The sequence below is a fragment of the Ostrea edulis genome, chromosome 2, assembly GCF_947568905.1.
Source record: "Ostrea edulis chromosome 2, xbOstEdul1.1, whole genome shotgun sequence".
In the NCBI taxonomy this organism is placed as follows: domain Eukaryota; kingdom Metazoa; phylum Mollusca; class Bivalvia; order Ostreida; family Ostreidae; genus Ostrea; species Ostrea edulis.
The window spans coordinates 67,976,356-67,996,641 of record NC_079165.1 but is presented as its reverse complement, the minus strand read 5'-3'; the positions used below and the strand labels follow the sequence as shown (position 1 = coordinate 67,996,641).

The 20,286-nt window shown below is 32.6% G+C and overlaps 1 protein-coding gene across 1 annotated transcript; it reads right to left on the bottom strand.

Annotated features, from left to right (window-relative positions):
* Window positions 1-5,691: 5,691 nt before the first annotated feature.
* On the bottom strand, window positions 5,692-19,194 carry LOC125682000 (malignant T-cell-amplified sequence 1-like). The gene is made up of 5 exons (XM_048922368.2): window positions 19,092-19,194; window positions 15,511-15,663; window positions 13,976-14,076; window positions 13,208-13,409; window positions 5,692-5,896 (listed from the first exon to the last, which is right to left on the bottom strand). The coding sequence occupies exons 1-5, from the start codon at window positions 19,100-19,102 to the stop codon at window positions 5,815-5,817; spliced, it is 549 nt and encodes a 182-aa protein (XP_048778325.1). The 5' UTR covers window positions 19,103-19,194; the 3' UTR covers window positions 5,692-5,814.
* Window positions 19,195-20,286: the final 1,092 nt, after the last annotated feature.

The window sequence follows — 20,286 nt, the reverse complement described above, 5'->3', positions numbered from 1 at the left end:
ATTGATATGTCATACATGCATTTCTTGTGACAAAACCTTATTTTCAAAGTTTCAAACCATGTGACCTTGAAGTTACTTTTAAGAAAATGTAACTTATTAAATAATATCTTCTGAATAATGTATAGTAGGGCTGTCATATGTTGTTTACATAGATTCTTAATGGCAAGACCTTTCATGTACAGCTGTACTAATATGGTATTTTACCTTGTGACCTTGACTTACTTTTTAAAAATCTTACCTATTCAATATGAACTATATATTTAACATAAAGGTAGAACATTGATATTTTGTGTATAGATTTCTTATTACAAGTCCTATCATTCATGCCATGATTTTTGACCTTGGAGTTTGACATACTTTTAAGGAAATGTAACCTGAATATCTCCTGAATTATTTAAAGAGGGGTTTTCATATTTTGTATGTAATATTCTTTATGACAAGACCTTGTGATAGCATGGTGTTAAATCTTGTGACCTTGTAGTATTACACACTTTCAAAAAATATGAATTTTCATTATCTCCTGAACAATTTGAGGCAGAAATTATGTATATAGATTTCTTATGGCAAGACGTTTCATTTCATACAATGATCTATATGACCTTGACATTCTCCCAGAACAGCAAGGTCATGTTAGTCACATTGGTGTTGAGGCATTCCCATGTTGAGTGAATTGATGTTCAGTTATGTCGGGGGCCCTTTGAAATTTTTTTATGGGAATAAAGACTGAAAAATATCTTTTAAGAATCACAACAGCAGGACTATGGTAGCGTGCTTGTAACTTTTGAATGGTGTGTGATAGGGCTTTTTATTTCATTTGCATATTCCTTGTGATAAGACCTTATTTTGGTACCAAAGTTTTTAAATTTTTTACCTTGGAATTTGACCAACATTAAGAAAACCTAACCTATTCAATATGTCCTGAAATATCTAAGGAAGGGCTTTCATAATTTGCATATAGATTCCATAAGGCAAGGTCTTACATTTCATACATGATCTACAAGTTTGACCCAAATTTCAAAACTTTAATCTTACTAATAACTTTTGAATAGTGAGGCCGTCTCCTTGTAACAATTAAGACATACTTTTCAGTACCAATTAAACTTGGAGGCTGACATCTTTTTAAAAAATCTAACATATTAGATACCTGGTATCTCTATTAGATATCTTCTGAACTTAAGGTAGATCTTTTATTAGCTCACCTGAACCGAAAGCTCAAGTGAGCTTTTCTGATCACCCATTGTCTGTCTGTAAACTTTTCACATTTTCAACTTCTTCTCCAGAACCACTGGGCAAATTTCAACCATACTTGGCAGAAAGCATCCTTGGGTGAAGGGAATTTAAGTTTATACAAATTAAGGGCAACACTTTTCTCCAAGGGGAGATAATAACGAAAATGCAAAAATAGGTTGGGGTCATTTAAAAATCTTCTTAAGAACCACTGGGCCAGGAAAGTTAAAATTTACAAGAAAGCTTTCTGACATAGTGCAGATTCAAGTTTATTTAAATCATGACCTTCGGTGGTAGGATGGGGCCACAGTGGGGGACTAAAGTTTTATATGCGCAGATATACTGTGAAATCATCATTGTTCGTTGGGGATTGATGTTCGTGGGTCACTCTTGCCCATGAATTTACATGTTCTCGAACATATTTTTAAACCAAGTAGAGTTATCTCTCCTGGTGACATTGTATCGCTTACCCACTAAAGTACGTCCCCATGAACCAGCAAAATTTTGCCTACCCACGAAAATCTTTAAAAATCTTCTCAAGAACCACTGTTCCAGAAAAGTTCAAATTTACATGAAAGCTTCCCGACATAGTACAGATTCAAGTTTGTTTATCATAGCCCTCAGGAATAGGGTGGGGCCGAAAAAGGGGAATCAAAGTGTTATATGCTGATATATAGGAAAAATCTTTGAAAACATCTTTTGAACTATTTAAGCTAGCTGGCTTTCATATTTTGTTTAAACATTCTTTACGGAAGTACCTTTTATGTGATGCAATGGTATGTGATCTTGACCTGAAAGATTGACCTACTTTAGATAAAAATCCGACCTATACAATATATTCTGAACTATCTATTTATGGTAGATCTTTCATATCTTATTTATATATACATGTATATATTTCTTATGTCAAGATCTGTCATTTCATATCATGATCTATGACCTTGACATGAAAGATTGACCTACTTGAAATAAAAATCTGACCTATACAATATGTCTGAACTACATAAATATTTATTTATGGCAGATCTATCATATCTTACATATTATATATTTCTTATGGCAAGATCTTTCATTTTATATCATGATCTCTAACCTTGTGACCAAGTTTGACCTACTTTTAAGAAAACAACCTATTAAATATATGTATCAAGAACTATTTTATGTAAAGCTTTTATATTTTGTGTATAGATTCTTTATGGCAAGACCTTGATATACTTTGGTGTTTGACCTTGACATGCGTTATCTAGAACAAGTTCATGTGAAATATATTGTTATTGAGGCATCTCTGTGTTATGTGAATTCATTTTCAGTTACGTTGTGATCCTTTGAGGTTAGGTTGGGGCCACAATAGGGGGTAAAAAAAATTCTTGGGAATAAAGATTGGTAAAAAGAAATCTTTTAAATATCACAACAGCTGTGCAATGGCAGGGCCAAGGTGACTCAGGTAAGTGATGTGGCCCATGGGCCCCTTGTATATAGATTCCTTAAGGCAAGACCTTTCATTTGATACGATGGTGTGTGACCTTGAAATTTGACCTACTTTTAAAAAAAAAACCCTGACTTAATCAAGATCTCTTAAACTATTTAATAAGGTAGGGCTTTCATATTTTGTATGTGTATATAGATATCTTGCCATAAGAAATCTATATACAGAATATGAAAGACAGAATATAAAAGATCTATCTTAAATAGATCAGGAGATATCAAATAAGTAAGACTTTTATGCCCCCCCCCGTTATCGAAGATTGTGGGGCATATTGTTTTTGTCCTGTCTGAAACTTTAACCTTGCTAATAACTTTTGAACAGTAAGTGCTAAAGCTTTGATATTTCACATGAGTATTCCTTGTGACAAGACCTTTCCATGGGTACCAACATTTTTGACCCTGTGACCTAGACCTTGGAGTTTGACCTACTTTTTGAAAACTTTAATCTTGCGAATAACTTTTGAACAGTAAGTGCTAGAGCTTTGATATTTCACTTGAGTATTCCCTGTGACAAGACCTTTCCATGAATACTAAACATTTTGACCTTGACATTTGACCTACTTTTAAAAAAATTGACATTGGTCATAACTTCTAAATGGTAAATATTAGAGCATTTCTTATTATGACAAGATCTTTCTACTGGTACTAAGGTATTTGTCCTTGTGACCTTGGCCATCCTTGGAATTGACTATTACTGGGGCATTTGTGTTTCACAAACACATCTTGTTATTAAAAGTAGATCAAACATCCAGGACAAGGTCACAAGATTAAACACCAAAGTATAGCAAGGTCTTACCATGAAGAATCTATATACAAAAATAGAAAAGCTATACCTTAGTTCCATAGATATTGACTCGGTCAGAGATTAAAAACGTAGGTCCAACTCTAAGGTTAAGGTCATAAAATCTAGCTTCACAAAATAATAAGGTCTTGCCATAAAGAATCCATACAAAACATGGAAGCCCAACCTAAAATAGTTCTACATATAATTAATGTTATATTTTCTTAAAAGTAGGTCAAACTCCCAAGTTCAACGTTACATATCATGATATGAAATTAAATCTTGCCATATGAAATATATATACAAGATATGAAAGATCTAACTTAAATATCTAAGGACATACATGTATTGTATAGGTAAGATTTTTATCAAAAGAAGGTCAAACTTTCAGGTCAAGGTCACACACCACTGCATCACATAAAAGGTCTTTCCATAAAAAAATGTATATACACAATATGAAAGCCCTAGCTCAAATAGTTCATGAGATTTTTTTAAAAAGATTTTTCCAAAAAAATCAGCATACAACACTTTGATCCCCCACTGTGGCCACACCCTACACCCTGGGAACCATGGATATTGCATAAACTTCGATCTACTCTATGTTAGGAAGCTTTCATGTAAATTTCAACTTTTCTAGCCCAGTGGTACTTGAGAAGGAAGATTTTAAAAGATTTTCCCTATATACTCGAATGTAAAACTTTGATCCCCTATTGTGGCCACATCCTACCCCCAAGGAACCATGATTTGAACTTGAATCTGCACTATGTCAGGAAGCTATTGTGTAAATTTGAATTTTTCTGGCCTTGTGGTTCTTGAGAAGATTTTCAATATACACTGTATACATGTAGTTGAATGTATAACTTTTATCCCTTATTGTGGCCCCACCCTATCCCTAGGGATCCAGGTTAGAAGAGGTCCTCAGTACACCCTTGCTTGTCGTAAGAGGTGACTAAATGGGGCGGTTCTTCCGATGAGATTGCAAAAACCAAGGTCCCGTGTCACAGCAGGTGTGGCATGATATTCAGATAAAGATCCCTCCCTGCTCAATGGCCATAAGTGCCGAGCATAGGCCTAAATTTTGCAGCCCTTCGCCGGCAGTAGTGATGTCTCCATATGAGTGACATATTCTCGAGAGGGACGTAAAACAATATTCAATCAATCAACTATCCCTTGGGGGATATTATTTGAACAAACTTGAATTTGCACTATGTCAGGAAGCTTTCATATAAAATTGAACTTTTTTGGCTCAGTGGTTTTTGAGAAGATTTTTCCTACATATTTTTATGTAAAACTTTGATCCCCTATTGTAGCCCCATCCTAATCCCGGGAGCCATGATTTTAACAAACTTGAATCTGCATTATGTCAGGAAGATTTCATATAAATTAACTTATCTGGCCCAGTGGTTCTTGAAGATTTTTAAAGATTTTCCCTATATCTTCGGATGTAAAACTTTGATCTATTATTTGGCCCACCTTACCCCCAGGGACCAGGATTTGAACAAACTTAAATCTGCACTATGTCAGGAAGTATTCGGGTAAATTTTAACTTTTCTGGCCAGGTGGTTCTTGAGATTTTCCTTGTATATTTGCATTTCAAACTTTGATCCCCTATTGTGGCCCCATCCTAATCCCAGGAGCCATGATTTTAACAAACTTGAATCTGCATTATGTCAGGAAGATTTCATGTAAATTGGAACTTTTCTGGCCCTGTGGTTCTTGAGAAGATGATTTTTAAATAACCTGATCCTATTTTTGCATCTTTGTGATTATCTCCCCTTTGAAGGGGACATGACCCTTCATTTAAATAAACTTAAAACCCCTTTACCCATGGATGATGTGTACCAAGTTTGATTGAAATTGGCCCAGTGGTTCTGGAGAAAAAGATGAAAATGTGAATTTACAGACCAATGACGGACAACAGGTGATCAGAATAGCTCACTTGAGCTCTCAGCTCAGGTAAGCTAAAAATCTTTCCAATACCTTTTGCACTGCATAATTGCAAAGAGTGCCTTGTTTTAGAGAAAAACTTTTCTGGAAACACAGTAGTACATGTACATGTTTGTCTAAACTTCAAAGTTTCATATGCTGATCTTATTTCATGTACCTGTATCATTGAACTGTATCAAGTCCTCTTCCTTTCTTATATTAGTAGCATTTGTGATAATTGTTTCCAGCAAAAAAAAAAGAAGAAGTGCTTATTGGAGAAGGGATGGTGGTTTATTTCATGATAAAAAAAATTCCAGATTGCAATAAATATTTAAGTTACACAGTTTTAGTACATGTAGTAATAACAGGAGGTTAACGATCTGGATCATCCAACATCACTTAACAGTCCTCATGTTCCAAAGTCCATCATTTAGGTAATGAATGTTCTCTATCCCAATACCTTTGTTTTTTGAGATGCTGAAAGGCAAAAATATATAAATAAAGATATATCATATTTATATTATATAGTACCTGTACATTCACAAATCACCTTGATGAGTAATGATTTTAGTAATTTGTGAATGTACTCAAAATCTCTTTTTTTCTTCTTATCCATGTATGCAGTTCCAAAACATACTCAAAATAAAAAGTCTCTTTTTTGGAGTAAATTTTTTTTTTATTAAAAACTCTAAACACTTTCTTGAAATATTTCAACTGTGTTACCGGTCTTCTTCAACACTAAAAATGACCAACGACACAAAAAATGTGAAATTGTTAAATTTTTGAGATAACCTGTCCCTTCTTCATATAAAAATACAAACAAGCACTAAAGGTAAACTACAAAAGTAGAGAACAAACAGAATGTCTACAATATGCGCAATAAAAAACATCTGTTCTGAGTGATCGTCAAGACTGAACTGAACTAATTAACTCTTAATGAAAATGAAGTCATAAACAAAGAGCAGGTTAACTATTCAGCATAAGTGTATGATTAAAATTTTTAGAATATATTTTATTACTATTTCAGTTTCTAGGTTTTGACTGCATGTTGAAGTACGATTATTAAAATGTTTTACGTTAGGATTAACGTCACGTGACTCGGGCTAGGCTCAATGCGTTTATGTCTGCTCCGTGTCTTTGACAAATTTCAAGGAATTTAGGAAACTTTTCAAAAATTCCTTTGGACATATCAGTGTATATATGTTTACGTTTACGTTTGATTGTGTGAATTTTTTGTGTGTTTTCATACACTTTTGGATTTTTCGCCTTTTTCTTTCTTTGTATTGTGAGCGAAATTCACGTCGGTAACTCATCCGATCGAATTTATAACCACTACTCCAAGACAATGGAATTGCTTAAACCAGTCTATCTAAAGGACGGAGAAATTCAGTTTGGATCTACACGCTTTTCAGACTTTGACCTGTCGATCTCCGTTGGAAACAAAATAAATGACTTAAAATGCGTTCAAAAAGACAGAGATCTTTGGAGAATATATGTCGGCTCAATGGAAAGTAGATCAAAACTTCTTACAGAGGGAATAGACCTTAGAAGTAAAAATGTGAGAGTATACGACACGAATCCTTATTCAGCGGGGATATCCAATCCTACTGAAAATGTTCTGAAAATAACAATCAAAGGCGTGCCTCTATCGGTTGATGACAACGAAGTAATCAAAATGCTTCAAGAATTCAATCTTACTCTCACCAGTGATCTGAAGTACGAAAAAATTCGTCATCCGGTTACTAGAAAAATGACCGGCATCCTTAACGGTAATAGATTCATTTATACCAAAGCGCTAGACGAAGGTATATTCCTTCCACGTACAGCTATTTGTGCCGGTTTAAGATGTACTATTTACCACTACGGTCAACCGTCCACCAAACGCACTCCACGGTGTATGAATTGCTGGGAGGAAAACCACTACACTAAGGAATGCCCAAACAATAAGCGTTGCAAAATTTGCAAATCCGAAGGTCACGAACCTGGAAACCATGAATGTGAATACTATACTGAATCAGCACCCAACGTCATTCCTTTTGCTGGCCAAGACAACTGTTTGTCTAACTTTTTCCCATGTGATTTGCAGTTATTTGGTGTAAACCATAAGTCTGCAGAACACGCCTTTCAATACGTGAAAGCGATGCGTAGCGGTGATCTACAGAGAGCTTCAGCAATACAAATAGCTAAATCTGCCCTAGATGCGAAAAAAATTGGGAAACACGTCTTGCCGTCACCCAGTTTTTCGTTAAACCAAATCCAGATTATGACAGAAATTATAGAGGCCAAAGCTGAACAAGTTCCGGTTTTCGCCGATTCTCTCAAAACCCAAAAAAGAAATCATGTGTTTGTTGAGTCCACATATGATGATTTCTGGGCTTCTGGGCTGGACAAGGATGCTACCATTCACACGTGTGCTGAAGCTTGGCCAGGCACCAACAAACTTGGCTGCATTCTCTCAGAAATTGCCTCGCGTCTCCGCCAACCTCCAAATCGTCCTCAGTCTCTCCAAACTACCCCAATAGAGAAAACCAGATCTCAACAAATAAATCTCGAACAGAATACCCCTAAAGATAGAACCAGATCTAAACAAGCGACTCTCACACAGACTACCCCAAGAGAGAGAACCAGATCTCAACAAGCGACTCTCACACAGATGAAGAGTGTCGTCTCGGGAACCAAAACGGCATCTCCTAAAGGAAATGCATTTGACTCTAAAAATCGCGGCGGAAAGGGCTAATTTCACCTTACATTTTGTGCTCGCATAATATCCAAACCCTTAACTCGGACTTCAAAAGGACAATGTCTTTGTTTCTGTTTAAGGTAAATAGAAATGTTTTTCTTTAGTATGAATTTTTTGTTTGAAGCATGGACAACCTTAAATTTGTGTTTGTTAATGCAAGAGGTTTAAATAGCAAAGAAAAGCGTTTAAAATATTATAATTGGTTAAAACATTCAAAAATAGATATTGCCTTTTTACAGGAAACGCATTTCATTGAAGAAAACGAATCGTTGTATAATTTTTCATGGTATGGAAAAGCTATTCACTGCTTTTCTGATTCAACATTTACCAGAGGTGTTTCAATACTGACTAAAAATGGATTAGACATTAATATTCTTAATACTCACAGATCAAAAGACGGACGAAAATTATTAATCAACGTGAAATTACATGACATAGAATTGACTTTAGTTAATATATATGCACCAAATAATGAATCATGTAGAATCCAATTTTTCAAAAGATTAAGAACTTTCATTAATAATTACTCGAACATTTCATCCAATATTATTATATGTGGGGACTTCAACTGTAAAATAGATAATTGTTCAGATAAAAGCTCTAAAGTGTTAAATGACATAATAATTCAGTTAAATCTTGTCGATTTATGGACAAGTAAACATGATAAAACAGATGGTTTCACGTGGTGTGATGCTTCTGACATACCCAAAAGTAGAATCGATTTTGTATTCATTAGTAAAACTTTTCTAAATAAATGCAAATCTCCCATGCTACAGAAAATTCCAGGAACTCATTCTAATAGAACCAGAATGTCTGACCACAAAGCAATTAGATTTAATCTTAATATACACGATAACAAGAGAGGAACAGGTTACTGGAAATTAAATACTTCCTACTTAAAAAGTAGCGAATATAAAAACCAAATTGTAAATATTATACAAAATATAAAAAACTCACAAGGAACAAACACGCAAAAATGGGAAATTTTAAAACATAAAATTAAGTTACTTTCTATACATTTTTCAATCAAATCGCAGAAAAATCTTAAGAATACAATTTCAAACATTGAAAAAGAAATAAATGAAATAGAATCTCTCCCACATCTCCAAATTGATATGAATAAAAAGAGAGACTTGGAGTCGCAATTAAATGACTTGTATGATAAAAAAGCAAAAGGAGCTCAAATTAGGTCACGCGCTAAGTGGATCGACAAAGGAGAAAAAAACACCAAGTATTTTTTAAGTCTAGAAAAAAAGCATCAATCACAGAATGTTATTAATGAACTACAGAACGAACGAAAAGAAACTTTAACTACTGATGAAGATATTTTGAGTGAAATGTGTAATTTTTATGAAAATCTGTATGATACTAAAAATATAAATTCTTCTGACATTCAGAATTATTTAAATAATAGCAATATTAAATGTTTATCTGAGAGTGCGAGAAATAATTGTGACCAATTTCCAACTTTAGATGAATGTCGAGAAGCTGTTATGAGTATGAAACACAATAAATCGCCAGGTCTAGACGGTTTACCAACTGAATTTTATCAATGCTTTTGGGATCAGTTATCGGAACTTTTTTTTGGAATGCTTAAAGAAATTTTTTTATCAAATGAAATGTCTTTTTCCCAACGACTTGCTGTCATATCATTAATTCACAAAAAAGGAGAGAAATCCCTATTAAAAAATTACAGACCTATTAGCCTTACAAATACAGACTACAAGATAATTGCATTCATATTTGCTCGTCGTTTACAAAAAGTTGTCGATGATTACATAAGTAACGAACAGACAGCATATATAAAAGGAAGATTTATAGGAAGCAACGCACGATTAATATTAGATATTTTTGATTACTGGGAAAACAATAATCAAGAGGGCTTATTATTATTTCTCGACTTTGAGAAAGCATTCGATTCAGTTGAGTGGAATTTTCTGTTCAAAACTCTAGAAACATTTAATTTTGGAATTAATTTTATTAAATGGATTAAAATACTTTATAAAAATCCTATCTTCCGTTTAAAAAATAATGGCTGGATCTCTAGAACATGCCAGATGCACAGGGGAATTAGGCAAGGCTGTCCAATTTCTGCGATTTTATACCTATTTGTTGCAGAAATTCTATCAGATAAAATCAAATCAAATAATTCGATTCACGGTTTTAAAAATAAAAACTTAGAAAATGAAATTAAAAATATTCAACATGCAGACGACATGACACTGGCTTTAAGTGATACCGATTCTCTAAAACATGCAATAAACACCATTAAAAGTTTCTGTGAATTAGCAGGGTCAAAAATAAATTTCACAAAAACAGAATGTATTTTACTCGGAAACCTGAGAAACCAGCTTGAAACAGTAGAGGGAATAAAGGTAACTAAGAAAGCCGTAAAATGTTTAGGTATTCATATAGGTCAAGATAAGATTGAATGTTACAATAAAAACTGGATGAAAATATATCACGAAATTGAAATGTTATTTGAATCATGGAAGAGAAGAAAACTATCATTATTTGGAAAATGTACAATCATTAACTCATTGGCTTTATCAAAATTGACTTATGTTGCAAGCATTTTAGAATTACCCGATCCTAAGTTTATAAAAGATATCAATAGGTTGATATTTAATTTTTTATGGAATAAAAAAGATAGAATCAAAAGGAACACATTGATAGGGGATATTAAAGATGGAGGGATAGGTGTAGTCGATATAGAGTCTAAACTTAAAGCCCTAAAGGCCATGTGGATTCCACGCCTTATTACAAGTAATCATATCATTAAAAAATATGCAGAAAGTTTCAGCAAAACTTTAAATCTTGACATTGATTATTTAGTTAAGACTTCTGAAACATCAACTAACAATTATGGCATTCTTAAAAATTTTCCAGTGTTTTATAAACAGGTGTTTTCTTGCTTCAACCTTTGTCAAGACAACACAAACCAAACTCTTAACTCCACTGAAAAATTCCTTCTTCAGCCAATATGGTCAAATGCAAATTTTCTCTTCAAAGGTAAATCAATATGTTTTGATGATTGGATAAAAAGTGGAATTTTATATGTTAAAGACATTTTTAATGAGGATGGGCTATTAAAATCAGGTAAACAAATTTATGATTGTCTTACTAAGAAAACGAACTGGCTATGCGAGTATAAGATGATAAGACATATTTTCAAAAAATTTGAACTCGGATATGATTTTTCTAAAATTCCCTACATTAAAACCAAAAATATTGATAAAAATTTATGTTTACAACATAAAACTAAAATTTTCTATTCTACTTTGATAAAGCATAAATTCCAAAAACCCTCGCTTACAAGGTTAAGTAGAGAGTTCCAAATAACAGATAAAAAGGAATGGGAATCGATATTTTTATTGAAAGTTAAATACATTGAAGACAAATCTTTAGCAGAGTTTAATTATAAACTAATACACAACTTATTGAGTAATAATCTCCTTATTAGCAAATGGAACAACACTGTAACAAATAAGTGTAAACTGTGTAGAAATGAAATCGAAAACACAAAACACCTTATTTTTGATTGTATTAATGTACGACATATATGGAAGGTCGCAAGTACCTGTATTAATTTCACAATTACTTGGAAACATATTGCTGTTGGGTTTTATTTGGATAATACTGAGTTGATAAAGATATATAACTATTTTCTTTCTTTTATTGCATTTAGAATTTATAAATGTAAGATGTATTGTAGAGTTGTGCAGGTTGATGAGACGAGTGATTTTGTTACTCGTTCCATCAAGGAATACTTGAGATCGCACTGTCAAGTTCTCAGGTTTTTATATAAAACAAAAGAACAGAAGTTTTTTCAAAATTTTGTATCCAATCTATAGATATTCTTTATATCAAAATTTTTAACATAAAATTTAAACATTTTTACTACTGCTATTATATCTATGCACGCACATGTATGTATACATGTGTATATCTGTGTATTATATATACTTGTGTTATATCTGAAGCCACTATTCAGAGGGTCAGTCCTCTAATAGAGCTGCCCAATGAGTCGGATATGAACTGTCGTGATATGTGTGGACTCATTGTGGCAGCGGGGCGTTTTTGAAAAACAACAACCAAAAACTTATCTTTATTATACACACACTGCCAAATATGTTTCTTACGCAGTATTATTCCGTCACTTGAAATTATGTTGATGTAAATTAATAACTACAATTGTTTGACATATACTGTATCTATTTTGATTCCATGGTAAAATAATAACCATATCTTATACACATTGTATCTTATACATGTATTTCATTTGTTTTGTATATTTGTATATGTTTTTGTCTTGTTTCATAAATAAAAATCTTGAAACTTGGAAAAAAAAAACAAAAAAAAAACAAACTCTTAATGAAAATGAAGTCATAAACAAAGAGCAGGTTAACTATTCAGCATAAGTGTATGATTAAAATTTTTAGAATATATTTTATTACTATTTCAGTTTCTAGGTTTTGACTGCATGTTGAAGTACGATTATTAAAATGTTTTACAAAACATGTTTTAATTTGTTAAGAAATAAACAAGATATGGTGAAAAATGTTGTAAAATTCCTAATCATTTAATAAAGCAGTTATTGACTTTTGATTCAGTTGACACACGACTATACAGACCTTGTCAGGTATTGGTTGACCTATGACCTGACCAAGTCTGTATAGTCATGAGTAGACTGAATCAAATGTCAATAATTGTATATTATATAAATAGAATAAAAATTTCCAAAGATATCATTGCATAATGATTACAAGGTTACATAATACAACATGTGAACATATTAATTTTTATATGCAAGTGTTTATACTGTGTATGTAATATTGTAAAGTGATTATTCCATAATATTACATGTACAGTAATAAGACTTCTGATTCAGTACAATTATAAAAATAAAGACCTTGTACTTCATGCTTGGTAGAAAAGCTTTTCTCAGCTTGATATATCATCGTGTTGACCTCATCAAAAGGCTATCATTGGATAACAGTGTTTAATAACCATGGTAAATTCTCAGGTGTGTAGCGAGATACACTTACATTTCATCTGAGGACATTTTTGTCATTCCAATGGCCACAGCATGTTCTTTACCCTCTGCCATCACTGCAACAACTTTGTCTGGGTCTAATCTTGTCATCTTGGCACCGGGTGATGTCAATCCTGGACACATGATATTGGCTCCACTCAAAACAAACCTAATAGCACCTTTATCTACCTGCATCCGCGGTAACATGAAGGGGTCTGTAAAGTAAACAAGAAAAGCTGTATTGTAATTTACATGTACAATGGTACATACACTTTTGATTAACAGCAATTTTTTGAAATATTTGTTTCAGCCATATTCAATATGAAATATTTACATTTCCAATGTTTTTGCCTTTCAAATTGATATCTTTACGAATTGAAATGTTAGTCATTTCCTCATGAATGTGAATGATGTGCGTATGAATCTTGATAAATATAACATCAAGATCTTAACAGCTGGGAATATTTAAACAGAAATGAAAGTAAATGTAAATATAAAAAAATTAATTTCATTTCAATAAGAGTATGAACAGCAACACTTCATGTCAGCATATATATATGACATAATACATCGAATGCCCATAAATATTTTCAAAAATGATATTCTTAAATATCTACTAGTAGATGTATGCCTATATTCTGTAGTATATGTTATGAATTTGTTCCGTTGTTGTTGACAACAAGCACTCGATATAAGGGGGTAGTAGATTTCTCAAGGTGAGAATATCAAAAGTTACAAAGTTACCCTTTAATTACATATACATGTATTACATTTCACTCACACTTGTGCAAAAGCTTCAATGTTGGCATATAAGGTCCGTCTCTGTGTCTGAACATTAAAGGTTCACCTGCAGCATTGGCAAGTATTTCTATGTGTTCATGACTAAAATAAAGGAAAAGATTGCTTTCATAACTATAAAATAAGGTGCAGTTAAACAAGAGGCTCATAGGCCACATTGCTTACCTGACCAGTTGCATTAATAATATTCATCAAGTGGGTTCATACTGGCCATGTAAAGTTACAAATAAGAATTAAACATTACAGGAGCATGTTTACATATTAATTTAGTCTTTCAATGATATTTGAATTCATATCATGGCCTCATCCCAAACTTGCATGGTTTTGATGCTGCACTATATGAACATGCTAACATATGAATTTTACAAATTATATATATATTATGTGGTTCTATTAAAGAAGACTTCATAGAATTTTCCCATGATGTATACTTACATAAAACTCTAAACCCTTATCATGGTCCCATTCTAGCCTTAAACGTATTATGTAATGATTCTACACTCCATATGGATGTTTGCATATTTACCCTCATAGCTTTTTTTAATAAGGTGTTTGAGATTTTGCTTTATATTCCTATGAAAATGTTTGACCCCCACCCCTTTATTATGATCATGTTCAGTTCTGGGGTCATTGTTTGAACAAAATCCAATCTTTGGCATTTAAGAAGTTGTTTATACAAGTCTTGCTTTTCTTATTGAATGGTTCTTGTGTTCTTGAGAAGTTTTTTAACCACCCAGTCTATTCAGACATGGGAGCTAACGTACACAATCTTGAATCTCTTTTACCCAAGGATGATTTATGTGCAGTCCAATGGAAAACTTGAAAATCTTATGCCAGACGGACATTGGAACAACACTAGATCAGGAAAACCTTTTGATTCAGATGAGATAAGAATAAATGTTTAATTTGTCTTAACTTTCTCAAAATTGGACAATCAACCTGAAAATGCCACGTATACAGTTTTACTTGATAACTATTTACCTATTAACAAATATAATATAGTGAAAAATCCTGCACAGAAGAAGTTTTTGATAGTTCTTTATCTTAACCTCAGACTATTTGCAACATACATATATACTTTGTATATTGCTATCATTAGGGACTTTACTACAGAAAGTAATAAGTGGTAAAAATTCCACAAATCAAATAGCTTGTGTAGACTTTTGTATCCCACAAGTAAAAAAAGATGTGCTTGTGAAATACTGATGCCCCTGTGTACATGGTATAGCAGCAAAGTAATTTTGGTACCAACAGAAAGGTCATGTCACAAATTTTGGTATCAAACAAGGATTACACATGTGAAATATGAAAGCTCTATCACCATCCATTCAAAAGTTATGGACAATGTTAAAGTTTTTGTGGATAAAGAGACAGACCAAAAACTACATGCCCCCGAATCTCCAATTATGGGGGCATAAAACTGAAGATATACAACAGTAGATGGAGAACATAAAACATTGTCTGTAACCATGGTGATATAATCACTTGTGTAACTACTGATTTTTGTATGATACTTACCATTTGACAAGTTTAAGATCGCCTTTCTTTGGAATAATCTGACTAAGATATTGCTCTATAAAAGGATAATTTTCTGATACAGAATTTCTTATAGCTTTCTGGACTGAGGACTTTGCATTATTAACACCAGATACCATTTCTTTGTCATCAAATCTGAAAAATATTTTAAAGCCTTTTTACAATTTAAGTATAATACAATAAAAGACAGGGAATGAAAATTTCCTCATGAAATCAAAGGTCATCGACTTCCATATATCCTGAACTAAATGAAAATATCAAAATTAAGTTTCACATCTCAAAAACAACATGGACTTGACACCCATACCTCAGGAAAATCTGAGATTAAATCAAGATTACCCAGATTACATCCTGGTCACAAACTAGTTCACATATAATTGTGTATACATAATCCTTAACCCATTCCACAATCAAGAAATAGATTGAAGAACAAAGAAAATCAATTCCTGTTTAAATTCGTATTTTCTTTTGTGGTTTCCACCATCAAAGTAGAATTCATGCTGAGCAATACACAGATGATACCAGTATTGTCTAGCACACATAGAGCACTAAATTAACATAAACTCAAATAATTGAAGATATCTTTAATTATTTGAAGATATCATCAATTCATTTGATGCATGCAACAATTTATATGCATACACAAATTATGCTTAACAATCTTTACAATATGGTTAATATATTTAATTCAGATATAAAAAGAAAAGGAGGGACCACAACCCTATCAAAAGAAAGAACATGATCAGCAATACACAGATGATACCAGTATTGACCAGCACACATAGAACACCAAATTAACATAAACTCAAATAATTGAAGATATCTTTGAGCATACACAAAGTATGGTTAACCAACAATCATTACAATATGGTTAATATCTTTAATTCAGATATAAAAAGAAAAGGAGGGACCAAAATCCCATAAAAAGAGAGAACATGGCCTGCAGTAAAATGACTGAAATACAGCTTGACTGGCAGCATTTGTACACTGTCATCCAAATATCATGGCTAAGATTTATCATAATTCATTGACAGATTTTTTTCTCACATTATACTGTAACATTCGATTGTCTTATGAATATGACTGATAAGGCCAATTTTTTTTTTTAAATTGGTTTACGGATTTCAAAATTTTCAAATCCGTTTGGAGGAGGTAAAAAAAAAAGTTCAAATGACAAAATGTTAAGTAATAAAAATGAACTTGATTTGAGGTCAATGTTTATTATCAACTTTAATATTCTCTTCACTGTCAACTTAAGACAGTGGTATATAGCGACTATTGTGCACCTTGGCAACAATGCTGTTTCCTTCAAAAATGTTATTTGTTTATTAAATTAACTTTCTATCATTATCAAATGTCCATTGTTTACTGTTTAGTTATGTAAATCCCAAAATAAAAGAACCACATCGTTTTTCCATTCAAAAGATGGCATCCATGACATATATAGGGACACACTAATCACCTGAAGTACTAAAATCCTCACTGACCTTACCAAGCATATATTTTGTCTAAAAATTTACTTTTGAGTTGTAAAGTCTTATTTATGAAGTCAAGTAAATTAAGTTATAAATAAAATTCATGAACTCTATAAACATTTATTCAAAAATTCTGAATTTTATATAGGTCAGATCAATTTATTGTTGGTAGTCAACAAATTTTATACAATGAATGAATTCAATAATGTTAAATATGTTTTCAACCTCCTTCAATATATGAAGAATTACACATATTAATTATGAAGAATATTTCTTAAAAATTCATTAATAAGAATTTAAAAGTGTATCCTCGGCAAAATGTGTGCATGGTAAGGTCAGGTAGGGTTATACTTGATTAGGTGATTAGTGCAACTCAACGTATGTCATGGATGCCATCTGAAAACAAGTGTTGGTTTTTATTTTGGGATTTACATATCTAAATGGTATGCAATGCATAACTAATGCTAATTAGAAGTTAGTTTCATACACAGATAACTTATTGGAAGCAAAAAGCATTGTTACTAAGGTGCAGAATAATTGTTAGCACCGGCTGAAGTTGACTGATATTCCACACATGAATATTATGGACTGTCCCAAGATTTCGACAGAGGCGCCTGTCCAAATATCCAGTCCAGCGGAATCTGTTTTCTTTTCTTTCTTTTTTTTTTTTTGTGAAAAGGAAAAATTACAGCGTCAGAAAAATAAAAAGGAGTAAAAAACCATTTTATTTTTTTTCCAACATCCCAAAATATCAGTGCGGCGGATCCGTAAACCAACTCAATAAAAAAAAAAAGGCCTACGTTGATGTGGAGAAATTCATTAATAATTAAAATGCAGTGTATGCCAACCTAAACAATTTAGATACTGACTATAAATATGTTTATAAGTAACTGTGCGCATGTAAACAACTTGTTTCGTGCTTTACTATGTATGAGAGTTCTCCAAATGGAAATAACTTGGACGTATCTCGAAACCAGAGTATTGCACTTGAAAAGTCACAACAAATTATATATCAGTGAGTGCTGGCTTGCAAGTTGTAAGCTCTAATGATTAATCAAAAGCATGTGTACGAAAAAGTTTGAGCTGAAGCTATACATTCATCTAGAAAATACGTTGCCACAATCCCAGATGTCCCTTAAGAAAATGGCAGACATCTTGCAAAGTCACACATCCATGATAAAAGATAATGAACTTACATCGTCTAACGTAGATTATCTCAAAAGGTTTTCATTTATCTTTATTTATATTCTTGTTGATTTCTATAGGAATACATGTTTGAATAAAAAGGAAATGTCATAAAGCTTTTCGAAAAGCAAAATGTGTGTTTACTTTTTCCAATTTTTCTGACTTAGGATTTTTGATTTTCTTCTACTGCTACGAGAGATAAACACATAATTCAAATCTGGGACAAGAAACATGTGAAAATAGATTAACAGCGAGTAAGTGTTGGCATCCTTGTCCCAGATGAATAAATGTTATTAAAAGTTATGGAAATAACTTGTCTGTTAAATAAATCCAGGCATATTTGAGTCGAAACTTTTATCAAAATATAAACCATCACCAGTTCTGCAGCATAAAATTACATGTTTTCCAGAATCAAAACATGAAATGTGTAGGTTTAGGAAGAAAAGTGGATGTAGGATAGTCTCTTCACTTCTCTAAAGAGAATATGTAGTTGCGCTCATTCCAACAGTGGCATCATCGACATATTATTGGGGAACATAGCGTATGACCTCTTTATTTCAGTCCCAAGATTTTTTTTCTACTCTGACATTCACATTTGTTAACATCTGCTTGGAGTTTCTTATGGATGTTATGGTTATTCCTATCATGCGCATGTGACATTATATAATGGCAATTCAAATTTGGGGGGTATCAGATTATGATGTAAAAATAAAATCTACAGATATGCCAGTAAGAGTATGGTTTTGAATATATGTATATATGACAAGTGTACCCTGAACAATATCACTATCAATCATGTGTTGGGTTATCGTGATCTTACATACAATTTTACCGTAAAACATACTGAAAACAAGTAATTTCTTAAGTCAACTCAAGATATCAAGGTCTATGAAAAATCCTTACTTTTTAAACATGTTTGAAACAGATTCAGAGATTGCTTGCTCACGTTGTTGAAAAAAGTATTGTCGGAAACCACTCTAGTGTCATAAGAGAGAAAAACGATATGTAGAAAACAAAAATAATCCGAAATGACTGTCCGTGTCGTTTGGCGTTAGACTACAAACAATGTACATTACAAATACATATTTTTTGTACAACAATTGAATTAAAGTTAGATCACTTGATATACACTGTAGCAAATGTTATGCCAGCGGATCTAACATCATTTTTTTTTAGCATAAATAATAAATTATATCGATCTAAAATCTAAGATTGTGTTCATAAGAAAATAAAACTTTATTACTCTTTAGAGCTTGAACTCTCTCTCTCTCTCTCTCTCTCTCTCTCTCTCTTTGGAAAATTCTTTTCAAACTCACCAAATCGATTCGATGTTATATGTATCTAAGACACAGGCACGAAGAATGGATATTACTACCCCCCTTTTTTCATAATTTTTTTTGGTGGCAGCAATTTCTCTGAAATGTATGAATTCCCAGTCTATCTCATCCCTCTTTTGATTATTGTAATCGTTTCACGCTTTAGAGATTGGCCTTCTACCAGTATAATAAAATACACTTTTATTATACCGGTAGAAGGCCAATCTCTAAAGCTTACAAAAAGCGTGAAACGATTACATGAATCAAAAGAGGGATGAGATACTTCAGGTGCTCGTGATCTTAGACCTACGTATTGTTAATTTCATACCAGGAAACCTTTTGCATGAAGTCCCACAAATGGAAGAAAAATACAAAGAGCAGAATATTTACCTCTTCTCTTAGAAACCGTTGATTTTAAGCTAACATAGGGTTACAAAGTTATTAAAATCGCCTTCACAAACAACGTTACACATCTGGTCAAGTCTTACTCAGCAGGATATGTTTCGGAACCCTTTTATGCACTGTATTTAGTGGAAACGGATATATGTCATATTATAAGCCGTTAATTATCTTCCAATATACTACATGTAGTATATTCTTCAAATGGATGGTTAAATAGGCGCTGAGGGGGTGGGGGTTCCCCTCCCACTCCCGAAATTTGTAAAAATACATATGATATATTTACACTATATGTACCTATTTTCATGCAGTTTCAATCATTATTTATATACCCATCTTCGCTAGCCATGGGTGAAGATCCACGGTGTTTCTCTATTCACCTT

Bases quoted from the DNA above. Each gene is read 5' to 3' on its own strand.
- LOC125682000 (XM_048922368.2), bottom strand. The intron at 14,077-15,510 runs GTAAGTATCATA...CCTTTATTTTAG, and splicing joins GATCTTAAACTTGTCAAATG to TCATGAACACATAGAAATAC. The intron at 13,410-13,975 runs GTGAGTGAAATG...TTTACTTTACAG, and splicing joins ATTGAAGCTTTTGCACAAGT to ACCCCTTCATGTTACCGCGG.